At 38.9% G+C, this 18,455-nt stretch overlaps 2 protein-coding genes across 2 annotated transcripts in view; one reads left to right on the forward strand and one right to left on the reverse strand.

The window, feature by feature from the left end:
* The window catches only part of stwl (stonewall), a 146,552-nt gene that overhangs the window by 49,129 nt on the left and 78,968 nt on the right, over nucleotides 1-18,455 (forward strand). The window lies entirely within an intron of this gene.
* On the reverse strand, nucleotides 29-10,429 carry LOC137252432 (ataxin-2 homolog). Its single transcript, XM_067788100.1, has 3 exons — nucleotides 9,701-10,429; nucleotides 1,174-1,934; nucleotides 29-1,102 (listed from the first exon to the last, which is right to left on the reverse strand). The coding sequence occupies exons 1-3, from the start codon at nucleotides 9,873-9,875 to the stop codon at nucleotides 344-346; spliced, it is 1,695 nt and encodes a 564-aa protein (XP_067644201.1). The 5' UTR covers nucleotides 9,876-10,429; the 3' UTR covers nucleotides 29-343.

The following is an 18,455-nucleotide window of genomic DNA, read 5'->3' on the forward strand; positions in this document are numbered from 1 at the left end:
AAACCGTGGTGCTTGCAAAGATATACAGTTTTACAATCAAAAAATAGTTTTATTAGCTTTTTTCTATTAAGTACAAATTATTTAAAATATTTATTTATTCAGTAAAATTAAATAGTGATCTTCTTACGTCTATTTAGGTATGTATTTATCCATCTAGAAGTTATAAAACTAAAAACATAAAAAAAGACAAATGTGTTTACAAATAATAGGGAGCAATTTAAACTCCTAAAATTCTAAAGCTTCATTTTACCAAAAGCATTACAAAAAAAAAAAAAAAAATGCTGGACTATTCAACCACACGTCTTTCAAACTAACGCGAAGGCGTCACACCACAACGATTAACTCATTCATCCAATAGCTCCTGCTTGACTTCATGACTAATTGCAGGACTGGATGAGTGTGAGCCAAACGAAGTGGACGATGTAGGCGTTGAACCATTAGACAAACTATTACGTAGTAAATGAGCGCTGGAGCGCGTCATTGCGCCACGGTGGACACTAACCGCTGATGGTGAAGAGGACGCCGCTGTTGTTGCTGCGCTGCTGTTATTGCGTACAGTCGAAGATATGGATGAAACATTTTTGGGTAATGCTGTCAGAGCGCTTGTGCTAGACACCACCGCTGGACTTTGTAGTAATGTGCCAAGGCGGCGTATCAAGGCCAAATCAGCAGCATTAACAGCTGCTACTGGAACGGTGTTGGTGCTGGCTATAGTGGCAACATTAAAAACATGTAGAGGCGAAGCATAACCTGAAGCGTTAGGTGATGGTGTAGGTGTTGGGGTGGCAGTGTGTGTAGGTGTGGGTGTATGCGCCTGACTCTTTTCATTTGGCGTGCAGCTATCCATATAGGTTGCGGCATACCCATTAACAAGTGGTGATACACAACTGTTGCCATTAAAGTTGGTGTTATGCTGTGAGGTACGGCGTGACGAGCTTGTGGTGTGTGATGCGCCTTCAAAAATTTCACCAATCACTTCATAGATACGTTTCTTGAAGAGTATCTTTTGACGAAAGTCCATCGCTTTCATTTCAGGGAGTAAACCTTGCAAGAAGGTAGCATCAAAGTCGGGATCAGGTGTGCAGAGTTCGCTGGGTTGTGGCTGAGATAAGACATAGAAAAGGAAAGTATAAATGAACAATTTGTTTGAAGTAAAAACAATTTAAATCTCACCTTCACATCGCGCTCTGGCTCCACTTCGGCATATATCATTGCTTCAGCGGGGCGCAGCCTTTTTTTGAATGGATACAACGGTAGCACAGGAACTTCAGCCACAATGCGTTCAACTTGCATGGGTTCAGCTGGTGCTGGTGCTGGTACAGGCGGTGGGGGAAGCTGCGTAGGTAACGGTACATTTTGTGGTTGTTGTTGCTGTGGTATCATATTCTGTTGCTGAAGTTGAGGTACGATGTGAGGTACAGTTAGTTGTTGCTGCTGTGGTTGAATTACATGTTGCACCAATGGTAATGGTGAACTTTGTACTGGCATTTTTTCTTCCAATATTTCAGCTTGGGCTTCTTGATTTGGTGGGCATGACGTCACTTGTTCTCCTCTACCCGACATTGTTGCTTCATCAGCGCTGGTACTCGGCGAACGTTCCTGTTGTGATTCACCCTCATCGGTGTGTTGTTGCTGATGCTTTTGCTCGTCCACTTCTTCTTCCTCCGCATTCTGTGCTGCCATAGCGGCAAAACCATCGAATGACTCTTCGCCAATAGGTACCTCAATCATTTCACTCTTTTCATCAGCTGAACTGTAGTAGTTCGGCCGACGCGCTACCGGTATGCCGGGTGTGATGTGACGCGCTAAAAATTGTAGCTCTTCATGTAGATAATAGGGTTTGGTACGATTCGCACTGGACGGTATTTTGTTAACATTAATCGAGCGTGCGAATGAGGTACGTATGTTGCGCCAACGTTCTTTGCATGAAGGAACTAGAAGCAGAAGAGAGGGAGTAAGGATTAGTATACATAGATATAGCATTTTCTGGAGGGACTTAAGATTAAGAAGGAAATGTTTATGTATGGTATGAAAGACAATCCCTATCGTAGCCTCTAGTCTACTTTTATCCGTCCTTTTCGCAATCTTGTCTTTTCTAGAAAACTTCAGAGGACCATTTTGAATGACAAAAGCTCACATGTTTTCCGTTACGAGCTCCTTATATCTTCAGCATTGTCTGGTTTGTCTGGGTGCATATATCTAAAAACGAAAGCTATCAAATCAAGCTCTTTTCACAATGAAGGTATCATGTATGGACAACCACTCCTCTTTATCCTGAAATTCGCATTTTGAGTAAACTTCTGAACAATACGAAATCATGTGAAGACTAAGAGCATAGCAGTAATAAGGTTCGGTAGGAATCCTGAGGCCATTGTATTATATTTATCCTAAGAACCCTCTTAAAACAGACGCCAATGTTTGGGAAAGGGTCACAATTAGAGCTGGGCAACTGTTTTGAAACCACATCTAAAAATGCAACCAATGAAAATACAGGAAAAGTCGAATGTTTAGCAGTTTGGACAGAAGTCGGCTTCCAATGTACCATAAGTTCAAAACCCCTAATTTTTGCTGAGACAAATCATGTCTCATTTCGGATAGGCTCTTGAAGATATACGTTGCAAGAAACTGAAGAATGGGTAAATAGTGTTAATACACCGATCCCACCAACAGAAAAGCAGGTTGCGGAAGTCACTAAGACAACAAAACTTCAAATCACTAAGTGATGCAAAAAATATATAACATGGGACGAAGCATCCCCTGAATGGGTGCTTGCTCAATGCAAGTTTGATTTCGTGCTAATGAAAGACTCGTTCAAGCCCAGCAGAGTAGGGCAGTGATGTTATGTTCGTTCCGACCAAAATCCGAACTTATAGGTGTCATTAATTTAGTATTAGCAACATAGGCAGAGCGCTGAGGTCTTCCCAGTATGATAGCCATTGGTTCGCAACATAGCTGCAGAGCGGCGAGCAATATCTTGAATGAAATTGTTTGCCTCTATGTTGAAAAAAATGAAGGGTCTAAGAATTATAGAGTAGTAAAAAGTATTACGATCACATTTTTATTCGATTAGATTTCTGTTGCGTTAGTAACACCATGGCCCAGTTTAGAGCATACATACATATATATATACAGTTGTTCACTTAAGTAAGTACACAGCCTTTCCTTCTTCCAAAATTCCTTCACATCTCTAAAACTATAAGCAGAACACAATAATTTTCCAGTCTGAAGTTGAGGTACTGCTTACACTATGCATTCCACTGCAAACCAACGGTATGTTTTGATACCGTTATGCGCTGTGTACATTTGCTTGAGATGTTGTCATTTTTAACATAACAAAAGTTAGTACACAGCGTGCGTTTACTACGAAAATGTCAAGAGATATGACAAAAAGAAAAAGCAACGTCATTTAATTTTGAAAAATCTCTTTAAAATTTTTATGTGAACTTAAAAAAAAAACTAAAACGGTTAAAAAACAATTAGGCAAATAGATATTTTGATAATGGCTCCGAGAGGAAAAGAAATTTCAAGAGAAATGAAAGAACTTATTATAAAATATTATAAAAACAATAAATCTATTAGAGAAATTGGCAAAATTGTTGAAAAAAGTCACAATACAGTGCAAAAAATAATAAAAAAATATAAAACGTCGGGCTCAGTTACTAATAAGGAGCGTTCTGGTCGCCCAAAAATATTTACCAACACTGAAAGTCGCTTAATTGTTCGAAAAATACAGCAAGATCCGAAGAAAAGTGTTCCTAAAATTAAGACCGAAGTTCAAAATCAGTTTGGAAAAGATTGTAACCCCCAAACCATCCGCAGCATTCTATATGATGCAGGTTATCATTGCCGAAAAATACGAAAAAAGCCATATGTGAATGAAATCAATCGACACAAACGTATAGAGTTTGCAACAAACCACCAAAAATATGACGAAAGCTTCTGGAATAATGTTATTTTTTCTGACGAAAGCAAATTTAACATCTGTGGGTCTGATGGGCGCGCAAATGTTTGGAGAAAAAAGAATGAAGAGCTGAATCCAAACAACATGGCTGGTACGGTTAAACATGGTGGTGGTTGTGTGATGGTTTGGGGATGTATGGCGGCAAATGGAGTGGGGAACTTGGTCATAATTGAAGGGACAATGGACAAGTATGCATATTTGCGTATTTTGAAAGAAAATTTAAAGCAAAGTGCTGTAAAGTTGGACATTGAAGGGTCGTTTATATTTCAGCAGGATAACGACCCCAAACACACTGCCCTTACTGTTCGTGGATGGCTTTTATATAATGTGCCAAAACAGCTCAAAACTCCACCCCAATCGCCTGACCTCAACCCCATCGAGCACTTGTGGGAGCATTTAGACCGGCAAATACGCAAACATGAAATTAGGAACAAAACCGATTTACAGCGAGTGCTTAAGGAAGAGTGGAACAAAATTACCTCAGAGACGACTAAAAACCTAGTGAAATCAATGCCAGCCCGACTTCACGCAGTTATGAAGTCAAAAGGATACCCAACAAAATATTAAACACATTTTTTTCTAAGTTTTTACTGCCTGCGTACTTACTTTTGTAATGTGAAATCCACCATATCTTCATTTATCTAACTGTAACTCATGTTTTATTATTTCTACTCATAATTTAGTTTATGTAAGTTTTAATATATGTATACTTTTTGTTGGCTGAAGTCACCTTTATGTTAATGCTTTTCATGTAATATAATAAAATATTTCGAAATGATTCCCACAATATCTTGTGTGTACTTACTTTAGTGAGCAACTGTATGTATGCATGCGTACTCTCCTTTTCAACGAGAAAAGAGTGAGAAAGCCATTTTGTCCTTATCTTTTTCTTATTATTGTTTAGAAGACGCAACAGCAAACGAAAATACATAACAAAACCTCCGAAACAGCAGCCCATCTAATGCAACCCTACTGAAAAGGCACCAAAATAACGACGCGCGCAAGGAAAATAAAAAAACACAAACAACCTCAAGATAACCAGTACAACATGGTTGACTCACCGGCATTTCCGCCTTGCCACGCCAAATAAATGTTGCCCTCGCTGCTATCTCTTGCATAATTTTGTTGTTGGCAGCATTGCAGCACGGAGAACGCGTCGTAAAATCGAAAAACAATAATCGAGGCAAATGGAAAGAAAAACAGAAAACGCTAGAGAAAAAAGGAACAAGAAAAACCAAACAAGCAATGCGAGAGAAATTAAATAATTTTTAAGAGAGAAACATATATGAGAATGTGTTTGTGGGGAAGCGCGCGCGCAGCGCAGATATTGAAAAGAGCCAACTACAATCAACAACCACCGTCGTCAATAACAAAGCCATTAAAAATTTACTGCCAGCTATGACGCAGACAGTGCTGCTGCAATGGCGATAACAATAAAAACGTCGGGTTATAGCGCAGCAATAGACAATAACAACAAAATGACCAGACGTTAGCGATAGCAACATTTTTTCCACTTTTGCTTGATTGTTAAGCTAAGAGCGCGCGAGGTAAGCGGTTGTTTGCTTGTTGTCTGGTGGTGGTTGAGAGCTTCGTTGAGTGGCTGCTTGTCTGCCTGCGTGCGGATTGCCAACGATAAAAACAAAGGCCGAATCGTCGTTGTTGCCGTCGCAACGTAACTAAGCCACAACAGCAACAATGTACGCGCAACTACGACGCAATAAATGATTGTTGCAGGCGCGGAGCTTTGGGGGTTCTTGGAACTATGCGAAAGTATCCCTCAAAAGTTTTGAGCATTGAAACGTTTGTTATTCTAACAATATACCCAGCTTTTCGCTTCGTCATGTTCTGTTCAAATGAAATCAATTACACTAATTTGACTCATGAGTGTTGGCGCATGTCCTTTAACGACCTAGATCTCAATGCAGACCGTGTATGCTTCAAGTTGCCCGAACAAATACAACTTATATGTCATGATAAACTCAAATTCAAAGCATGGGTGATACAAAAGTTACAGAGTAAATAATATTTTCTGCATTGCAATGTCCTATGCAGGTCTGTATTCTGAACCTACCTAGTAATCGCATGGGCATGGAATAACTAAATCACATAATAAATGGGTTTGGCAGATGTGGGTTTTGTAAAGTTTGAACTCTTCGATCTGCAAGAACCTCACATTGACGGAATATGTCCATAGTATTATCGAAATAACTGTGTCCCCTTCGCGGCTACTAGACGTTTTTTAGGACAAAATACTAGACGCTACTACATCGGAAAATTGCGCCGCTAACTTTGTTAGTCTAATATCATGAGACTTGCACTTAACCTAGTCGTTTTGCAGCCCCGCGCTTTATTTCACACCTTTCCTAGGTTGGTCATGTGCAACTTTTGTCTCTTTTTAATTTCATCAATTTGAAACCTAATATGATTCAAGAGTTGCATCCTAGCTCTCCAGCTCACCCGCCTTTTCATTATCATCCAATTTCTTCTCTTACTTCTTTACCCTCCTTGTCCACCACATCGTCGTTTCCAAAACACAAGGGACCGTGGGATTTTAATGCATGCATACAGTCGAATTTTTATAGCTTGGCAATCAACTATTCAGCTGTTTCATTTAATAAGGACGGAGGGATGTAGCAAAGTTCTTTCCTACAGTATGTACGCTTATATTCATGCTGCTCACCCAGGATGATGTAACCACCAAGCATCAAGAAACTGCACAAATGGCCGAATATGGAAGAAACATTTTCATTTTCTTAGCTTCGCTGTGATTGCTTAGATCGAACTTTTAAGCACACTGAACGTATTTAATGTCGCACTTTTGAACGCAAGTTAATAGCATAGCGCGGTATACCTGCGAGGAGACAAGGCACGTTCTTTTCATGCCCTAGTTTGTCATACCAGCTGGAAATCAGTTTTAACAACAGTAAAGCTGATTTAATTTGAAAGGCCAGATCTATATTGCTATCTAGATCTTTTCGCCATTGCTATTGCTATTTTGATCTTTTCGCCAATGGGCCTCCGCCGTTGTTGGAAACGTTGATAAATTTTGTACACATTCGAATAACTGGTCATAGCAAACCTTTCGACTAGAATGAATTACAGGTCAAAGTTCAAAATAATGCCCATTGTTTATTTTCTGGTACACGCAACAACAAAATGCTTCTAGCAGGCTATCGTATATCGATAACAAATTTCAGAACTAAGAAAAAGCTTAAGACCTATCGTTTGCTTTGGTGGATGGCGTACGAAGTTGTTACAAGCAGTAGATTGAAGAACCTCAAATTAGCGATCCTTGTTTTATTTCCTGAACCTGAGCAGACTTATCAGGTAATGATCACGTATTAAAAGCAAATTTCGGAACGAAGGGAAAGGTTAAAGGCACATCGTGTGCGTTCGAATATTACAAGATTTATTATTGGCAGTAGGCTAAATATATAACAAATATATGTAAATCTACTTTACATGATTAAATTGCCTAATAGCGTTTTCTTTTCTGAAAAGTGTCGTCCTGTTGGCTTTTCCCAGCTCTCTCGTGAGCTTGTTTGTTCTTTTCACAAAATATTTTCCACCGAATAAGAAAAAGGGTCTCATTAACTACGAAGAAGAGCCATTTTGCATCACGGCAGGTAACTAGATCAAAAGTTAGAATTTAAGAGTGCAACATGAGGGCAACATTTTTTTGCAAAAAAGAAAGAAAACGCTATAAGTGAAAGATAACCCTAATGAGCTTCCCTTTCGACATTCCTTTAATTCAGCAAGACTTTTTAAGAATACCCCATCATCTAAACTATTACTTAGAAAGAAAGCAATCCCTGAAAAGGTCTTACAACATTAGACTAACACAATGCTCTCATCATTGAAAATTAAGGAATTTAGGCGAATGACAGGTGGAATTAGGCTTAGTTAGCGATAGCAGTTGAAGAGAGGAAAACGATCGAGCACCTTTTTTTGCGCTCGCCAAACTAAGACTAAAAGTAGGAAGTGACATAGGTCCTAGAATGCTTCTATCATTTGCCAAGAGGAGGAAGTTATTTTTTAGCAAATGTCGTGGTTTTTGATATGCTTTTTCAGTTTCTTCATTACACAAACCTATGGACTCATTCAGTCTATCAGGGCTGTCATGGAATCCAAGTCGGTTTTGCGTTTTGTCGGAATTACAAACCAATATTGATTTAAATTGGTGCCATAAAACCGTATCGGTTTCGCTCTTTTCGAATGTAAATAAAAGCGATGTTCGAATCAGCTGATTTGCAGTGTTATCGGTGCATCGGCAATTTTGATGTAAATTTTTTTGGCAAAATTTTGTAAAATTAATTGTTTTGTGCATTTAAACAGAAATAAAGAAATTTATTGAGTGCAAAATGGCATAAGCAGTTGTAGCGTTTATGTTATTGGAAGAAGAAAGTTGGGAGAAGGTCAAAAGAAAAATTTTGAGAGATCGCAGCAATCCATTGGAGCTGCCAGAGACAACGTAAGTAAAAATATTCCTTAATGTGCGTTTCTAAATATTTATAGTGTGTTTGCAGTTTCATTGCATACTATCGCATAAACAAAGAGGCTTTCCGAATGGTATTGGACACCACTGAAGGACGCTTAACATGCTCGAAAGTTCTGCCAGTGCTGCAACTGGCAGCAACGTTACGATTTTTATCTGAAGGATCCTATCAAAGATCAGTTGGCAAGGATTCTAGCATGAGTGTAGGTGTCAACGATTTTAGATGATGTGCTTCGTGAAGCCCTTCGCAATATCTGGATGTTTCTCCATAAATTTAATCAAAATACTGTTTTGCATTGAATTTTTATGCTTTTCCCTATTAAGAATGAAAATATATGTAAATTTACATTTATTTTTATAAAATAAACCTTTATTTACTTACATTTTTAGAAAATATTCAACTGCAAGAAAAACACAACTATGAAAAAATGAAATCCAACAGCATTTAACTGATTGGATTGTTTCCGATATCAAAATCAATAAATCGGATTCTGTGACACCTAAAACCGACACTAATTCCAATTCGAACATTAAACCGATAACATTGGATTTCATGACACGAAAGTATTTTTTTGTCGTTTTTAAATCCGATTCCGACAACAATTGGATTCCATGACAGCCCTGTATATGTCGTTTTCACAGGCCGCTTGTACAACCTTACCTAACTGTAAAAATGTGTGACTGAGTGTAATATTTACGTTTTTCGTTCTAGTAGAATTTGTTTGAAGATAATTTTTCAAACTTTTTTGAGACAAGACAATTTCGAACCGCCAACCGAGGTAAGTTGTTACTCGGCTGATATAATAGGATATGCGAATGTAGTGATTTGTTGAATAAATCTAACCACTAGCCTTTCTGACATCAATTTCAAAAGATAGCACAGATTAAGCGCAATCCTTACTATGAAAGGAACCCCTCTAAAACAAATTTAGTTACACCCCTGCCCAAATGTGATGTGGCCTGGCACAAACAGTAACAACAGTGACCAAAACAACAAAGCAATAACAATTCCCAACAGCTTAGTAAAAAAACACGTCATGACAGCTGCGAGCCAAAAGGTACAATTGCCTGACAGGCCATGGGGCGACAGTTGACGTCGTGGTATATGAAGGAAAGCAGGGTTAGTGCGGCGTTAAGTGAATGGGCAATTGCAATTTCGAACGCTGCGCGATTGTTGTAAATGCAATGCGCCCGCATGCAAGAGTGTGTTTATGTGTATCTTTATATGTATGTATAATACTTACTTGAGTCATCCATTTCTTTGGAAATCTTCACCCACGCCTTATCGACAACATCCTTTTTCAGGTAATGCGGATGCGAACGGTCGTACATGCAAGGATAATGTTCGACTAGACGGCAAATTTTCGCATTGATTTGATAATTATCCGGTTTCGAATCGATTGATGTGGACAGCCTCATTTTTGTTTTTAAATTATTTGACTATTTTTTTAAACAACTAGTTATTGTTGTTGGTCGGCAAGCAAATGATTATAAGCGCTGCGTGCCGCGCGTTTAAGTCAATAACGCCAAAGCGACGAGTTATTTTTAGGCGCTTGAAACCGACAATATTCGCAAACAAACCTTTTTTCAAAAATATAGTATATATTTTTCACACAATCACTAGCAACAGTTGCAAATTTTTAATTAATTATTCACTTTGCGCTTCGTTTCAAAAATTCAACCAACCTCAATGATATGTATTTAGTGACTGCGCGCTTACGATTTTAGCGACTGCGTTACGAGTTGTGTGATGATGAAATCGCCACCTAGCAGCAGCAGCAATGTCAGCGCGTACACAACAGCTTGCAATTGTAGTCAACAACAAAGTGTAGTGGTTTGTGATGTAAGCGCGTGTATAGAGAACAACGATAACAAATGGCAATAACAACTAACGCGCGCACGTACCAAACAAGATAATAAAAATCTTCGTAAAAAGCGGGCAACAGCCACACCGGTGGACAAAGAACTGAAATAACATTCAATGTGACGCGCTGCGCTAAGCTATGATGTTTGTGAAAATAATTGTGCGGGGTGGCAGCGATTGCTAGTTGCTGACTGCCTGCTGCAAAGTAATCCTCTAAATGTAAGAAAGAGGGGTACCACGCGACAGCTAGCAGTGAGAGGAGAGGCATGAAACATGAGTTTGTATTATATGCATACGCGGGCTGCGCTGTTGCTATATATGTAAACTTATAAGCGCGCAGCGCGGCAACAACGTATATATGTACGCCCCATACTTCATATGAGCGCGCATATGTTTGCGAGCAGCAGCAACAACAATAGCGCCTTCGAAAAAACAAAACGAAAACGAACTACACATTATAGTATTGTCAACACCAGACGAAAACAAAGCGCCGATAATAACAAACAGCTGTAGCTATGTACATGCGAGTGTATGAACAGAACATAGACGCGCTCAACAACCACATTCGCATACATACAAGCGCGAGCGCAATAAACAACTGCCCTTTACTTTGACTATACCCAAAACATGACACTTGCTCCCAACTACCTGCCTAACAATGCCTGGCCAAAATTCAACGATAATCAAAGCCGCTCTGTCATCATTCCCTGTCGGCTGCGCTGAAAAGGCAAAAACGACGCGTTAATATGTATGTAGTGCAGCGCATTGCTCATTTTTGATGAGACGAATGCGGCTAGCCGGGTGGAGGCAATGGCAACAGTGTTGCTGTGGTGATGACGACAATGGCAATAGCGACAAAGCAACAGCACACATAAGCAATAAAACCAACAACAACAACAATGACAGCTGAAGCAATGATGGCGTTGAAATGTAGCAATGATGTTTGTATGAAAGTGAGTTGAATGCGCAGCAATGAAATAACAACAATTGAGTGCCGCCGCTAGCGTATGTGACGGTAATTTCAATTATTTCTGAGTATGTTTGTATGCGCGCGCGTGTGTATGAATGAATGTTTGTTTATTAAATATCACAACTGTAAGTATATTAGGAAATTGTTGAATGATTAACATTGGAAACGAAATAATATATAGTTTAAAACAAGTAAGGAAGGCTAAGTTCGGGTGTAACCGAACATTACATACTCAGCTGAGAGCTTTGGAGACAAAATAAGGGAAAATCACCATGTAGGAAAATGAACCTAGGGTAACCCTGGAATGTGTTTGTATGACATGGGTATCAAATGGAAGGTATTAAAGAGTATTTTAAGATGGAGTGGGCCATAGTTCTATAGGTGGAAGCCATTTAGGGATATCGCCATAAAGGTGGACCAGGGCTGACTCTAGAATTTGTTTGTACGATATGGGTATCAAATGAAAGCTGTTAATGAGTATTATAAAAGGGAGTTGGCCTTAGTTCTATAGGTGGACGCCTTTTCGAGATATCGCCATAAAGGTGGACCAGGGCTGACTCTAGAATTTGTTTGTACGATATGGGTATCAAATGAAAGCTGTTAATGAGTATTATAAAAGGGAGTGGGCCATAGTTCTATAGGTGGACGCCATTTAGGGATATCGCCATAAATGTGGACCAGGGCTGACTCTAGAATTTGTTTGTACAATATGGATATCAAACCAAAGGTGTTAATGGGTATTTTAAAAGGGAGTGGGCCTTAGTTCTATTGGTGGACGGCTTTTCGGAATATCGTTATAAAAGTGGACCAGGGTTGACTCTAGAATGCGTTTGTACGATATGGGTATCAAATTAAAGGTATTAATGGGGGTTTTAAAAGGGTGTGGTGGTAGTGGTATATGTGAAGGTGTTTTCGAGATATCGACCAAAATGTGGACCAGGGTGACCGAGAACATCATCTGTCGGGTACCGCTAATTTATTTATATATATAATACCACAAACAGTATTCCTGCCAAGATTCCAAGGGCTTTTGATTTCGCCCTGCAGAACTTTTTCATTTTCTTCTACTTAATATGGTAGGTGTCACACCCATTTTACAAAGTTTTTTCTAAAGTTATATTTTGCGTGAATAAACCAATTCAATTACCATGTTTCATCCCTTTTTTCGTATTTGGTATAGAATTATGGCATTTTTTTAATATTTTCATAATTTTCGATATCGGAAAAGTGGGTGTGGTCATAGCCGGATTTCGGCCATTTTTTATACCAATACAAAGTGAGTTCGGAGAAGTACGAGAACTGAGTTTAGTAAAGATATATCGATTTTTGCTCAAGTTATCGTGTTAACGGCCGAGCGGAGGGACAGACGGTCGACTGTGTATAAAAACTGGGCGTGGCTTCAACCGATTTCGCCCATTTTTACAGAAAACAGTTATCGTCCTAGAATCTAAGCGCCTACAAAATTTCACAAGTATTGGTAAATTTTTGTTCGACTTATGGCATTAAAAGTATCCTAGACAAATTAAATGAAAACGGCCGGAGCCACGCCCCGTTTTCAAATTTTCTTTTATTTTTGTATTTTGTTGCACCATGTTATTACTGGAGTTGAATGTTGACATAACTTACTTATAAAATGTAAAGATATTAAATTTTTTGTTAAAATTTTACTTTAAGAAAATTTTTTTTTACAAAGTGGGCGTGTTCTTCATCCGATTTTCCTAATTTTTATTTAGCACACATATAGTAACGTTCCTGCCAAATTTCACCATGATATCTTCAACGACTACAAAATTACAGCTTGCAAAACTTTTAAAATACCTTCTTTTAAAAGTGGGCGGTGCCACGCCCATTGTCCAAAATTTTATTAATTTTCTATTCTTCATCATAAGGTCAACCCATCTACCAAGTTTCATCGCTTTATTTGTCTTTGGTAATGAATTATCGTTTTTCGAAATTTTCGATATCGAAAAAGTGGGCGTGGTTAAAGTCCGATTTCGTTCATTTTAAATAGCGATCTGAGATGAGTGCCCAGGAACTTACATACCAAATTTCATTAAGATACCTTAAAATTTACTCAAGTTGTCGTGTTTACGGACAGACGGACGGACGGACGGACATGGCTAAAAGAATTTGTTTTTTCGCCCAGATCATTATAATATATATTGAAGTATATATCTATCTGGATTAGTTTATGCCGTTACGGGGTACCGTTATGCGAACAAAATTAATATACTCTGTGAGCTCTGCTCAGCTGAGTATAAAAACTAAAAAACACGTAAGTACGGTGCCGTTTTAGTATCTAAAATCCACTTAGATATTTGATGTTGATTGCCGCTAGATGGGTCTAACTCTCCTTTTCGCGCCTAGCGTAGAGAGTTACAAACAAGCATACATACAAGTGAAGCTAATATAAGCGTGTTAAAGTGGAGTTCATTGCAAGTTTTCATCCGCGCAAAATCTCGTCAAAAACGAAATGAAACCCCAGGGCTATAACAGTAATATGCATATCTCGTTAAGTATCCAGATAGTATCAAATGTTGTCCCAAAAATATTCTTCACAAAACTCGGAGAACTAACGTCAAGCTTTCAGCAAATTAGCAACAACCCATCGGCCCAGAAGTATGCTTACAGACATGAACGCAGCAACAGAGGCTGCCTCATTCATATTTTCATGACTACGGGATCCGGGATCTCTTTAGATAACCGTAGCACATTCAGGTTTCCTATTGTCGTTGTTGTAACGGCAAAAACACTTCCGAAATAGTCCTTTACCTGATGTGAATCCGATACTAACACCTGATGCGGGATCATCTTTTTTGATCCCGTGAAGCATGGGTCTACAGATTTTGTGTACAGTAACGAATATCATCCCATCTACCGCATCCTTTATAGTGCCGACATCCGCCTGAAGGACGCTGTAGTGATCGGACAGCCTTCTCCACACCCAATCTTCACTAGGTCACCAGACTCCCGTCCTATATTAATTCCCCACTCCATTGCTCTTTTTAAGGAATATGGAGGGGGGGGGGGGGGAGGTGAATGTGGCAGCAGGTGAGGAAGTCTCTCGACAGCAGTACAAGGCAGCCGAAGTCTTTTTAGCCCTGTTCTACACATTACCTTTCCATGACAGTTTGCTGTCAAGAATACTCCCAAGGTACTTAACCATGTATCTTGTACCTCCGCGTAAACAAACCTACCTACTACGCTTCGCTCTTGCCGACAGCTGGTCCACATGATTCGAACCACGTGCTCTCGACAACCGTCTAACCCTCTAAAACGTTTTTGTGTTTTCAGAATTTTCCCTGATAATAGTTGCCAGGACATCGGCAGCCGCTACTGTCAAGTTCCTGAAGCATTTCGTTCATTATCAAGACAAAAATAGGGGAGAAAGAACACCCCCTGTGGCGTACCCCTTCTCTGGGCCGCCGCTCTCGCTACTCGCTGCTTTTGAGAGGGCCTTTTCAGTTGCCGCTGGTAGGACTGGTAGCCGAGGAGAACACTCAGCACTCGATATGCATTTGAGAAACGACAACACCTAATACGTGTTGCTCGCGTATTTTTCTCCATTTTAGTTTTGACAGAACAATAATGGCATATGGAAAGTGTTCAAATTTTCGTTCACACATTCTTGAATTCACCAACAACCCCCACTGGGTTAGACTGACTGACATGGCAGCAAAAAAGGCAACTGTAAAGGTACTGTACATTTTATATGTATGTATGTGTATATGATTATATATATTGCAACTAATATAATTTAGCATACAACTATACATCCATACACATTTGTATACATAAAACCTATATATATATATACATACATACATGCAGTAAAAAAGCCAAAACAGCAAATGTTATATTTCGTTAACTCTACCGACAACAATGTTGTTGACAATTAACTTCCACATTTACCTGTGCTGCAGTACTTTTGTTGGGTTTAGAACTTATGGTTTGGTTTCAAATAGGTATGTACTATGGGTTTTTTCGTCCCTTTCATTGGCAGATATTTATAACCATTGCCATTGCTCCAAGCGAAAAGACAGATCGATTTGTGTAAACTACATCTAGCACATGAAAGGGGTTTAGGTTAGGTTGGACTAGACGGTCCGTAAGATCTCTCTGTATGAGGCCATAGTGTTACCTGGCGAAAAGGTTTTACTATAGAGAGATTTTTATAGGCAGAGACACTTTTCATGGTATCTGTCCCGGTCCATCTCTTAAAGTGGCACTGCACCGCCCGATTCGGTGTATACACACATCAGTGTGAACTGACCATGGTAATACCACGTTCAAAAATAAGTTATTTTGGTCTTAATTGAAGATAGTTAAGACGTTGGAATCAAAGTTCAGATGTAATCTAATACTCAACATAGCTAATGCTATTGCTGAAGCTATCAGACCTAAATTTTTCTTATAGCGATCGCAAAATATCTAAGCGTATGTTGATGACCTTAGATGAAATGGAGGCTTAATACAGTGCAAAGCTTCAAATTGACTTTTGGGGCATAACAGAGTGCTATTAGGCTGCGGTAGTGTAAGAGCCTGAGGAAAGCATATGCAATGCTCAATGTTAACGACTCCTATATCACAACCCAAAAATGGACTACATTTTCACAACTGCCTTCAGTTTAAGATTAAATTAGGTTGAAGCAGACGGAAAACGATTACTATATATAGACTGAATATATCCATATTACAGGGTCGTGCGCAAGGGGGAGGCGGGCGGAGTTCAAACCCTCCATGGGCTTACAACGACTGAATTTTTTTTCATAAAAAGTGGTAGATGGAAGAGTGCATTTGTTGACTGATAGCCAATAAATATGGTAAATGTTTCTCTTTACTCCCATTTCTATTAATTTTTATCGCAAAACTAGTATTGACAATAACGGATGCTTACTATGAGCATCTATATGTTCAAACTCCCCCTCTCATAGATAATTCCTGCGCACGCTCCTGCCATAGTATATAGTATTACCAGATCTGGCAGCTCTGCCGCCCCTAGTAACTGTAGCCTTGGCCTCGGAAGCACAAAACACGTGCACAGAATGCGCTCAACCGTTATAAGCATATGACGTCAAAAGGCAGTGTCAAGTTAGCATGCCCAACATGAGCCTTAAGTCTTCATATCCCGATGGTTAGTGCATATTAAGCATCACTTCTGTATGACCACTCCCCTGTCTTTTTTCATCAGTTTCTAAATTGTATCTCTTAGGGTGAAATTTCCCCGGTATCATCGTTTCGCTTGAGAATTCTATGCCCGCACAGACATTTTTCCATGAAAGCCCGCTTCAGCCTCTTAATTTCACGTTTATAGTTCCCAACATATCTCTATATTCGTCCCAGCACTCTTCGCTTTCCGCAGCTTTTACCAGCTTAAAAATGTCCCTTTCCTGCCATCCAAGAATACTCAACTTCATACACTCAGAGAAAAAATGTTTCTAAAACGAACGAAACAAGTTCAAAATTAATAACATTCGTTGACAAAAGTCTGTTAAGTACGTTTTTTGTTAACTCGTGACCGATGGGTTCGTTTTAAGAACAGTTTTTCCAATCACACCGTTCGTATTTAATGACCACTTTGATATTGATGTGGGAACCTTCTGTGCTCATTTCAAGCACTACTTGGGCTTGATTTAAGATTTTTCGTTCTCATGCTTCGGAACGATTTGTGGTCGATTTAATTCAAGAACGGTTTGTGATTGATCATTGGTGGGAGCGGGAAGGTACCATTTATTTATTTTTTTATTAATAAATAATTTTTTTGTCATTAATAAAAAATATTAATAACAAAAAAAAAAAATTATTAAAATTCCAAAAGATTAGAAAAAAACACATAATACAAATTTTTTTCATATATTTCTCTTATTGAGAAATTCTTCTTATTTGATAATGCAATCTGAATATATATTAAAAACATTGCATAACAAGATTGAGAATTCCCTGTGCATATGTGAATGGAACTCAACGAAAAATAAGAGTTAAAAAAATATAATATAAAAAAATTGTTTCAAAAAACTTCAGAGTTTGACGGTGATCGAACTCGCGTCACACGATCGCAACCGCAACATCGTAGCCGCTAGGCCACTACAACTGCTTGATAGCTTGTGCCAAATGTTGTATTTAACATTGTAGCACACGCGAATTATGTATACCGTTTTCTTGAACTTAATTTAAGAACATTTGTTCATATTTAAAGACCAGCCATTCTCTTTTCAAGAAAATGGTTGTCAGTTCATGAACAAGGTTGTTGTTTTGAGAACAGGTCATTCGTTTTTTAAGAACAAAAAAGTAAGAACATGAAAAGCTGGAATTGAGTCCGGTGGTGCTGGATTTTAGAAGGGCATTTTTCTCTGAGTATACTCCACCCTGGAATATAGTATACGTAGTTGTAAGCACTTTGCTGAAAGGACGTTGGACTCCTCCAGCTACTCTATGATGGCAGCCTCTTTGAGTTTGCCAAGTCTGCTTGCTATAAATTTCTGGAATTTTTACCAGACCGTTGTCCTATGATTTCTAATGATTTTCCACCTTCCATTCATATTCTGATATATAACAACCTTCGATATTACCTATATGACTGTTTCCCTGGTACTTAGAAAGCATTGGTATGATGGTAAACTCGCCCAGAGTTTCAACATTTTAGTTTTCACAGTCGTATTCAAATTGCTCTGTGCAATAGGAGTGGGAAAAATTTGTAGGCGTAATGCAAGACATTCAGATCGATATGCGTTTTTTTTTTTTTTTTGGATTATCGGGTACAAAACGATAAGATCATATTACACCGTTTTCGAGATGGTCGGTGCTTGTAAGCGGAACGTACCGGATCTATATACAGCAAAGGATCATCAACATCGATAACACTCTCTAAAACCTTCGGGGTGTGTCGTTATCGCTACAACAACAACATCGAGTCTGGCTAAATATTGCAAAACAACTGTGTTTAAAATTTTAGGATAAAGTTAATAGATTGCTCGTAGATTCAGGATTAGCATTGGGCATGAGTTTGATAAATCCAGAACGCTGATTTCTAGTCGCCCAAAGCCAGTTCTCTTGCTCCCACATTATACATGCAACATCAATTTACGGCAACTCAAGGGCGTCGAATTGACATTTTTATTTCAAAGCAGTTCTGTTATAACATCCCCTCTGGCCATGTCTAACAGGA

This window comes from Eurosta solidaginis, chromosome 5 (assembly GCF_040869045.1).
Source record: "Eurosta solidaginis isolate ZX-2024a chromosome 5, ASM4086904v1, whole genome shotgun sequence".
Taxonomy (NCBI): Eukaryota; Metazoa; Arthropoda; class Insecta; order Diptera; family Tephritidae; genus Eurosta; species Eurosta solidaginis.